At 40.1% G+C, this 10,188-nt stretch overlaps 2 protein-coding genes across 5 annotated transcripts in view; one reads left to right on the top strand and one right to left on the bottom strand.

The window, feature by feature from the left end:
• The first annotated feature begins 3,112 nt into the window (after nucleotides 1-3,112).
• On the top strand, nucleotides 3,113-4,646 carry SOD3 (superoxide dismutase 3). The gene is made up of 2 exons (XM_085059237.1): nucleotides 3,113-3,266; nucleotides 3,723-4,646. The coding sequence occupies exon 2, from the start codon at nucleotides 3,739-3,741 to the stop codon at nucleotides 4,462-4,464; it is 726 nt and encodes a 241-aa protein (XP_084915363.1). The 5' UTR covers nucleotides 3,113-3,266; nucleotides 3,723-3,738; the 3' UTR covers nucleotides 4,465-4,646.
• Nucleotides 4,647-5,328: 682 nt separating this feature from the next.
• The window catches only part of CCDC149 (coiled-coil domain containing 149), a 51,338-nt gene continuing 46,478 nt past the window's right edge, over nucleotides 5,329-10,188 (bottom strand). For 2 of the 4 annotated variants that reach the window (XM_085059236.1, XM_085059233.1), the window contains 2 exons: nucleotides 8,829-9,410; nucleotides 5,329-8,212 (listed from right to left, as the gene is read on the bottom strand). In XM_085059236.1, the coding sequence (XP_084915362.1) occupies nucleotides 8,830-9,410 (581 nt within the window). In that variant the 3' untranslated portion in view covers nucleotides 5,329-8,212; nucleotide 8,829. The remainder of the gene's footprint in view (nucleotides 8,213-8,828; nucleotides 9,411-10,188) is intronic. The other 2 variants (XM_085059232.1, XM_085059235.1) reach the window with 1 other exon arrangement.

The following is a 10,188-nucleotide window of genomic DNA, read 5'->3' as shown; positions in this document are numbered from 1 at the left end:
TTAAATAGAAATACCAAGTCAAGGAACAGGATTAAACAGGAAGAATAAGTCATGAGCAGCAACAGATTTTCCATTTGCTACAGCAAAATGTTTAATTTTCTTTTCTTTCTTTCTCCACATAGGAATTGCAAACCAGTTGCTCCATCATGATTCCTGCGGGGTGAAGTGCTACCCAGAGCCCGGGGCCAGCTCAAAACCAAAGGAGCAGATCAGGTGCTCAAGGATCTTGACTCTGTTTCCCTCAGACTACAAATGTCCCCTTTCTTTCAGCTGCTCCATCCAGCCTGTGCCATACGTGGAGAAAAGCATTCAGTGTCATCACTCACTCTCAAAGACATAAAAGCTTCCTTCTCCCGGTCATTTTTATGGAGAATCATTCTATCAAAAAATCACTGAGAGCAGATCCATGTGCTGGAGACATGAAAAAGGCTACAGTTTGCTATAAAAGGATGCTCTCCTATGCAGTGTTTTCCTCATTGTGTTTAACTCTGTGGTGGACAAATCAAACATTAAGTCTCACAGCAGGGTAATAGGAATGATGTCACTGCAAAACAAGACCACCAACCAAAAAGCCCTGAAGGTCACAGCATGGACGGGGAACTTGTGAGCAGAGCCTGGTATCAAGCTCCCCATAAAATAGAATTTTTCCTACGTGGTCTAGAGAGCCTTGCAGAAGTTGTTTTGACTAATCTGTCTTGTATAGTCCAGGAAACTTTAGGATATTGCTTGAAACTCAGGATATAAAAGATCTTGGAGAACTGGGACAAAAGCAGAGGTCTATTTTTTTAGAGCAGTGATTCTAACACAAGTGCATGGTCAGGTCACTGTGGGCTTTCTTCCCAGTAACTGTCTGCTTTAAAGGCTGTTAAGCCCATTATTCACACCTCTTTGTAACCAGAAAATTAAAACACCGGCAGTGGGTAACGACAGACTTTAATGATACACCTGGTTAGTACTTAGTGACCATCTTTCAGACTCAAAATGAATGCCAAATCACCCTGGCAATCGCATTCCTTGTAGTTATCAGCCCTTCTCCTTTTAAAAATACATCTTTCTGACAGCGGCCCACAGCCACTATTTCCTTTTCATTCTCTGAAGTGCAGAGCACTACAAATACATCATTTCACTTTGCTGCAGTCCTTTCTGTCCCTTTGATCATCTCCTTTACACCTTCTGCATCTCTGCTTCACTCCCTCATGTGCAGTACATCAAAAAAGAGCAGCAAGTAGGTTTTTCCAGGGACAAAATCCCACCTAGTGTAGACAGCACAAATGCCACTGAAGTCAGAAACACTGCTGTATCTAAGCCAGCTACAATTCTATCCCTAGTTTTCATTTCAAAATGCTTTATAATTCAATTAAAGCTCTACAATTCTCGGAGTACTGACTGCTGGCTCAGAAATTTCCTTGTAAAAGTGTTAAACTCAATTGCAGTTCACTACTTTGTGACTCAGACAATAAACAATGAATGATGGTCCTTTCTTACTTCCATTTGTCATGACCCCTCAAAAAATGGTTTATGCTGCTAAGAAATAATTTTTCTAACAGTATCTAGACTGGATGTTTGCTGTCAAACACATTAATAATAATTTTACAAACTTAAGCCAGTCCCCTTTGCATTTCGCTAGTTTTAGCTGAACATTTCTTGTGTGTATTTATAAAACTTGATTATAAAACTCTCAAATACTTTAAACCGAAGCAATTTCATAATATTGCCACACTGCAAGTGTGGATTTTTCCCAGCTCAGAGACTGCCAGTGAATGAGCTCGGGAAGAGCTGCAAAGGAGGTGGTGTTAGGCTTGGGGTGATGGGCAATCCTGGCACTCAGCCTCTGTGACAATTCAGCTCCCACTGAACATTGCACAGTGCCCAAGAGCACAGTGATCTGAAAATCTTGTAAATACCCTGAAGAAATACCAGTCTCACAGATTATGAACTGAAGCCCAGAGCTAAAGCAACACATTCAATATCACAATATTCAAAACTAAAGTTAGTTAACTCTATTTCCTCTCCCAGGCTAATGATCCAAGTAGTTGACATTCCTTTAGCTCTACTCTCCCTCATACATAAAGAAAAAAAATTGTTTTTCTCAGATAACTGAGTATCTTGGATCTGATGTAGTATATGGTACTGGTAAGATTAACACACACAATTTTACCATTGCAGAAGCTGACAGTCCCATTCCTTACCCAGCTGGCAAAAGATGTGAACTGGGAAAAGGATTTTCTTTGCCATTTTCTTGCGTTTAGAATTGTTCCAGAGTAATAAGAGCAACTTTTTTTCTCTCTACAGAAATCTCACCCTGTTAAATTGATCTTGTGACAGACAAATCCACATTTCAGCTACAACAGTGGGAAGTGCTATAGGCAGGGCAATGCCCCTGAGAGGAGAGCATTTCTTAGTTCATGGGATGGTGAAACACATGTGAACTCTCCGTGCTCCAGCCAGCTTCTGAGCAATTTCTCTGCACTTCAGTCTGATGTTGCACTGCCTCAGTACTGTGTACTTCTCTCTTAGGAAAGAAATCACTGCTAGTGTCAAAAAAAAAAGGAAAAAAAAAAAAAGAGCAGCAGAAGGGCTGCAGTGGAGCAGGTGGTATCTTGGTGAGTAACTCAGCAGATGCTAACCCAAAAACTTCAGAGGCATCACTGACATGTACCTCAACATCTACAGTTTAAACTCAGTTTCTAAATCCACAAAAACTTTTGCATATATCCATGTAGATCAGTTTATGTTGCTCAGGTACCAGTTTCTACTTTGACTAAGAAATAAAAATGCAAACCAGCTTCAGACAACCAGCACACAAGTGAGCAAACTACTGAGCTGTGCCTTAAAAAAGCTCCTTCCTCTCCCCTCCCTTTGTGCTGAAGTTCACTTCTTTCAGATGAGAGCATGAAGTCACCAAAAGGCAGATTAATTTCAAAGCTTCATGGCCTTTTTCCTTTTTTTTTTGGGGGGGGTTGGGGGGGGGAGGAAATGCCGGTGAGGACCAAGAGCCAGACTAACAAACTCACCAGGAAAGGATAAAACGTTCACCCTGCCCAAAACAAAAATGCCTAGAACTTTCTCCCCTCCCTTCCTTCTTCCCTCCGTCCCCGCCTCCCTCCCCTCCCACAGTTCTCCCTCCTCCCCTGAACCAGCGTTACCTAATTTCTACACAAAGACGCAGTTCCTATAAGCATCACCTTCAAGCAACTCTGGCTTTCTGTCCGGTCACATCTTGTTTAGGGGAGCAGAGGCGAAGAGCTGCTGAGGGGTTCTGCAAGGTAATCAACTTGTTGCTGGATTTTTACTTTTTGTTTGTAATGCTTAAGTAGTGGTTAAGTAGACGGACCAAGAAAAAACTCCTGGCAAACTGTCTTGCTGGAATTTGTTGAAGTAGAAAAGCCTCAATACAAACTCAGAAATAGATTTAAAAACATTTTGGCTTGCTTGCTTCCTGCAGGGAAACAGACGTAGTTTTTCAGATCAAGGTCTAATGTAAAATATAAAATCAGTAGAATTTCTTTTAGTCATGGGTGCCAGTTATATGTGTTTAAACACACGATATGCATTCTGATTTAGTTTCAGTTCATCACATTAGGCAGATTTAGCAAGCAGCAGTCCACCAGGACCATGTTCCAGCTGCTTCACTCAGCTCCCCACTGGCTGCATGTCTTTCTCTCCAGCCACACTGCTGCAAAATGCCCTGAATTCTTTGTACCTTCCTGTTCCTTTTGCAGGCTCTAAATTGCCAAGATGCTTCTGATTCTTTCTCTGGTCACTGGGCTTGCCCTGTTTGCCTCTGGTGTCATGACAGATAAGGAAACTGATCCACGCCAAGAGTCACTGCATGAAATACAGAAACAAGTGAACGACCTCTGGCAGAATTTGCTCTACCCAGTAGCACGTGGTAACGACAGTGATGGGATGATTTATGCCACTTGTGAAATGAAGCCCAGCTCCAAAATAGAGGCTGACAAGCCACAAGTGACTGGACAAGTCTTATTCAGGCAGTGTTACTCAAATGGAAGATTGGAAGCCATTTTTTACTTGGATGGGTTTCCATTGGATAACAATCAATCGAGTAGAGCTATACACATCCACAAGCTTGGAGATCTCAGCAATGGCTGTGATTCTACAGGGGGACACTATAACCCTTTCAGGGTGAATCACCCCCGGCACCCAGGAGATTTTGGCAACTTTCTTCCTAAAGAAGGCAAAATCAGAAAATACAAAACAAATCTCTTTGCCACAATCTTTGGTCCATATTCCGTCATGGGCAGATCTGTTGTGATCCACGAGCAGGAAGATGACATGGGCAAGGGCAATAATAAGGCGAGTTTGGAAAATGGAAATGCTGGGAAACGTCTGGCTTGCTGTGTGATTGGGATAAGCAACAAGAACTTGTGGGAAGAGAAACTGCCTGAGGTTATGGACAAGAAGAAGAGAGGGCTATACAAAAGAATGTACAGCCAGGCTTAGGTGAAGTCCAAAACACCAGCTACAGCCTGGGCAGCACAAAATAACTTAGGCTGTGCCACTGGCCACTAAGATGTGTGGCTAAAGAAGTCCTGTTTCCATTTGCTTGCTCCTGTATGAAATGCATATCACTTTTATAGAGCTACCTTTCTGTAAGCCCAACAATAAAACCAGCATCAACTCAACACTGTGAGTGTTTTCTTGAAGAAAGATTCCATTTTATGCAGTTTGGGAGTTGAATGCATGTGAGTAAGCGTGCAGATGGACAGGGTGCATGGGTGAAAGAATCTGTGCACTCTAAGGGTCTCTTAAGGGATCGTTAGCTACTAAAGGAAAAAAGAAAGAATTTGCCTCTCATTAGACACCATTCTGTAGTTAGGTGCAAACTTGAAAAGCAAAAAGGCCTCTGCTGTTAACAGTGTTGGGTGTTGTGCTGCAAGACCTTGATAATGGACTTTCCCTACAAATAAGGGAAAGTACAGGAATTTCTGAGTTGAACTTCAGATCTATTATGTTACTCTACTTGTATAACTCTCCAGTTTGTGCCTGTCAGCAAAGTTGTATACAAAAGTTACAATGCTGCTAAGACAATGATGATGAAGTTAGCAGATCAGAGAGAAATACTATTTTCAAAGCAAAATAATACTGAGTGTTACTTCATACAAAACTGTAGGAAGTAAATCAGTTTAGGCTGGGAGAAATGACAGTGAAAAGATTTAAGTAAAATAATTTTCAGACTTAAAACTCTCACTCAATAAGGCTCTACTTTTTAAATGTAATACAACACAGTGAGAATATTAAAACACTGCCCCATGGCTATAATTCATCTGATACTGAGAAGAGAAAAGGAAACAGGTAGAACAAGTGTATCAGGAAATGTTTTTATTAAAGATGACAAAATTTATTAATATGGTTTAACCACGTTGTGCTGTTAATCCAAGCAGCAGCAGAAGAGTGGTTTGCAAATAAATTAAACTGCAAAATTTAGAGAGCAAACTACAAAACAGAAGCTGGTAAACAAAACGCTATCTTTTAGAAATGTATCCGATTTTCAACTTAATCTCAGTTAAGATTTTGAAATACATTCCTGAGCTCATAGGGATTAAAGAAATGCCACTGTCTTCATTATACAAATTCCCATATGCTTAAAAATAGTCTCCCTTAGAAAAGAAGCAGCATTCTAAAAGATGCTTCTTAATCTGTCCTTTTCACACATTTATTTTACAAATTCAGTGAACATAATTTTTCCAATAACCACATAATACTTTCGAATGAAATCATTCTCACAGATAATGCATAATTTCACTTTTAGTAAGACAACTTCCTTTAAATCACTTTGTGAGATGCAGCTTCTCCATACTCCTGCCACAAAATTCCCTTCCCAGTTTGCTTCCCCAAAGCCCAAGACCAAAAAGGCTTATATGTCTGGTTGTGATTTCTGCACATCTAATGTAGTAAAAAAAGGGAACACAGGTCTTAAAAAACAAAACAACACCACCACCCCCAAATCTAAGGTGGTGTTGAGTCCACAAAAAACCCCAGTTAAATTTACTGGGAAAAAAATCGTTCTAATAGCACAACAATATCCAATTAAAGCAATATCCAAGGAAGACACTGACAAGAATATTTAATTACTTATCACCTAGTGCAGCAACAATGTCTCACTTTTACAAGTCTCCTTGCTTTGAAGTCTTGTGTTTCTGGGAGAAAGCTAAAAATGTAGGTAGAATACACATTTGCTAGAGCAGAAAGTAGAGGGGCAGTATTGCAGCAGCAGCATCACACTGAATATGAGGTTTTCAGAGATCTATGTATCTTACTGGAATTTAGTGTTTGCAAACATTTAAAAATGGCATCTAAGAGGGAGAATGGTGTGAAGACAATTACCAAGATGCCCTAATTGTTGGGTTGTACATCTTTTCTTACAGCAAAGACATACTGAAAAGAATCAGCAAATGAGGCACTAAAAAGCTGTTGATCCAGCACTGCTCCAACCTTACACCAAGCTCTTCATTAACTAATAGCATTAACTGGGTGTTAAGGGACCGTGAGCAAAATGCTCATTCGCACATTTCTGGGTCAGGAAAGACACAGGACAGGGAAATAGTAAACGACCCTCAACATTTCTCAGCTCAACCTCAAGAAATCTTGACCTTCTTATTTGCTTGCCTCAGTTCTGACTGCATTGAAATTTAGCTCTGTGCAGGATCAGACTGTGAATGATGGAAAAAATATATCTCAAATGAAATGCTACTTCATGTGACATTCAGGCTTTAGAGGAAAAAATCCTGCACATTCTCCTGGAGATTTTAGTTTCTACAGCTATTTCTCTTCTGACTGTCACAAAAATGAGTCAATAATGCAGTCAGTTACAATTACTGGGAACAGCTTAACAGTCTTTCAAACACTTAAACTCTTCTTGTGTTTTTTTTTCAGGTAATGAGGAGTTTTAATGGTAATCGGGATAACAAAATAAAAACATTTTACTGCTTCATGTCCCTAATATGGTTAAATATTTATATAACTTTTGTTCCTAAGGACTGATTTTTAACATCAGTGGAATGCTGCAATGTGCAATTACCCTTAAAGACAAAGTAAACATATTTGACAAACACTGTAAGTATGGCTTTATATCCTGCAGATAGACACTGAAAGGGTTACACAAATGCACCTGTGCTAGGGAAAACACATGAGAACAGAGACAAGCCACATTTTTCACCTTCCAACTATCACTCCTTATATGTAATAATTTACATACAGCCTTTGTTCTGCTGAATACAAACCGTCCATGGGCTCTGACACCTTGATTATGGCAGCACCTGCTAGCTCATCTTACACGAACAGAAGAGTTTGTCAGTACAGCTAATATAAATTCTCTTTATTCAGTAGCTGACAAGTGGGCTGTAAAAACTTGCAGCTGGCAGTTATTTGTCAAAGAAGTACTCAATCTGGGAGGGATTTTCCTTTTTATTAGTAGTATTTTATTAAATTTGCTTTAATTCTCTCTGATTGGTTTCAAGTTCTAGGAGTGAGAAATGAACATTTACAGACAATTAGGTCCCAAGCCAGCAGAAAAATTGCCTTGATGGCTGCTGGCCCATAGAAGGCCCACAGCTGCAGAGACTATTCCTTATGCTACAAACAGGAGAGGAAAGACCTGCCTCCCCTTCTCCAACAGCTGCTAACTTCAACGTTAAGTATTCCCTCGTTGCTGCCTTCCTAGAAGCAGAGTGGCACAGCTCCAGCATCAGGACTGAGCTAGGGAATGACACAGCAGCTCCATTTTTCCCCAGTTATTACAGGAGTGTTTTTCTATGACTAAACCTCTTCAAGGGAAGAAGTTTAAGAAAGTGGCAACAATGCAAATAATCCTTCTATCATACCACAGACTGGTGAAATACGGAGGAAAGGAAGAGTTGTCCTTAATTCCAAATAAGAAGAAAATAAAAAAGACAAAATTCCTTTAAAAGGAGAGCACAGATGGAGTAGGCTGAAATCTACCACCCATTAACTAAGCCCAAGGGCTGTTCCAGCTCCTGCAAGTAGAGGACTGCAATTTCAGAAACTGACAGAGCAAAGTAGGTGGACAGGGCATCACCGGTTCTCCTCTTGCTGTTTTCCTTGCTTTGGAACAGCATGCTGTTTCTCACAGTAAGACTTCTGGCTTCTCTGATGATGTTTCCTTCAGAGCTTCATTAAACTGGGTTCTCAGTATCTGGTGAAGTAACTCCCGTCATTTTCATGAGATGAGCTGGGAGAGGAAAGGAAGAATTTTGTACAGTTGACAAAAGTATAAAGGTTTGTAACGAGAGACTTATATACATGCAGGGATGGTTTTCTGAAACTTCCTGTAAGGGAACAGTGATCTTATTCTAAGGATGTATTTACAGTCATATGTAAAGAGAAACAGAGCACAGTCTGAGAAAGAAGCAAAACCTTGCAGCCTGAAGATGCTTCTCAATTTATCACTCCAAATTTTTCATCCTTCAGAGACACTTCTCACCATTAAAATACAGTCCAGCACTAGGACCATACATGTTACAGGAGCCTAGTGATAACAAGATAAATCATTATCACTGGCCTCTTTACTATGCCAATGTAAATTACATCAATCCATGTAGAAACTTCAAATCGTAACAAAAAAAACAACATGACTAAACCTCATCACTAATTCTTTCCCTTAGGTAATTTACAGTTTTGGTATACTACAGCCAGAACTAACAGAAAAACATCTTTTTAAAGGAATTATTAACAGTTCGCTGTAAAATAATCAACCCTACAGCACACTATTTCACTGATCATATCTGCAACAGCACAGAAACTGCAAAAGGATTTCAGTGAGATGCTCGAGGGCCTGGATTTCATACCTCAAGCCAAACTGTTATCCAAATATTCACGGTTTTCAGTAGCATCAGATGGTTTCTTGTTTTCAGATTCAGAGAGCTCCTCAAAGCTGTTATTTGTGTCTGCAGTTGTAACACTGAGCCCTCCATGCCTTCCAGCATCTTTATCATGCACCACATCCATGGTGCTGTTATCTTGATCCCCTCTTTCATTTGGAATTTCAGAATCTCTCTCTGAGGTTTTGTCATTGTCTTTCAGGGCCTCAGTTTCACCTGTTCGCTCATTCTCAGAGTTTGAGGGATCTGTGGGGTCAGATGGATCAGGGCTGGAAAGTGGGAACTCTGCTTCTGATGAATCATTAAGCTCTGCTCCAACTCCCATGTTCTGCTCCCCCACACAAGCGCCTCCTTTCCCTTCCAGTTCTGCAACTGTCAGTTTAATTATCTGACTTCCAAGCTTGTTTATGTCTTCCTCCTCAGAAGGTAGCTGGGGTAATGAAGGGTAAAAATGTTTATTTTGGTTTCTGTTATTTAAGTTTGTTCCCTCTGGAGCTAGGGACTCAGTTGCAACAGCACAGCTTTCATCACGTTCTCCCTTCTGTTCTGCTGAAAGAGAAAGGGAACAGCAAGATGCTTGAGTCAGTTGGAGGCATTTGTTATATATCTGATCTGAAGCCCACCACTACCAGTGCTGGATCACAGAGATGTTTACCTCAGTAAGAAATTTTTAAGAGTGCTTCCCTATCCCTCCCAGGCCTATTCCTTAGATAATAAACAATCAACACTAAGTTTCTTGCTGGATCTGGCCCTGTTTTGGATCCTGTCTTTCTCTAATACCAACAACTCTAAGTCAGACAGTACTATACTGTAGAACAGCAAGGTCAGGCAAATGGTTTCAGAGGAATATCAACTTCAAGCAAGGCACTTAGCTTTGAAAATTTTTGGCACATCTTACAATTAATCACCCCATCACTACCAGTTTCAGGGATTAACATAAGCTCCATTTATTTGGAGCTTTTCACAGGCTTTCATCCAATAATGAAGTTTTGTTATTGGTCCTGCAATATTTCTCAAGACATAAAAGATTATTTTGATTAGGCTAACAGCATAAAACAAAGCAGCAGTAGAAGAATTTTAAATATAACATTATACTAAAAGGCAAACACTGAAAAGCGTGTCAGGACAGAGAAAACAGCAATGTGCAAACAAACACCTTTGTGAAAGTATCTTTAACATGTCCAATAAAGGACTATAAGCCTCATTGAAAACAGGCCTGTGAAGTAAAGTTAGAAAAAATTAGGAAATGCCAAAATTAAGTCTGCATTGAGAGCTTAAAATTACTCTTGTTCTGCAGATGCATTACCTTTTAGAATATAAGAATTTA

Source organism: Lichenostomus cassidix, chromosome 4, assembly GCF_008360975.1.
Source record: "Lichenostomus cassidix isolate B80296 chromosome 4, HeHo_3.0, whole genome shotgun sequence".
NCBI classification, from domain to species: domain Eukaryota; kingdom Metazoa; phylum Chordata; class Aves; order Passeriformes; family Meliphagidae; genus Lichenostomus; species Lichenostomus cassidix.
Note: the sequence above shows the minus strand (reverse complement) of the source record. Positions and strands in the feature narration are given on the sequence as shown.

Excerpts from the sequence above, each read along its gene's own strand:
- SOD3 (XM_085059237.1), top strand. The coding sequence starts at position 3,739 with ATGCTTCTGATTCTTTCTCTGGTCACTGGGCTTGCCCTGTTTGCCTCT.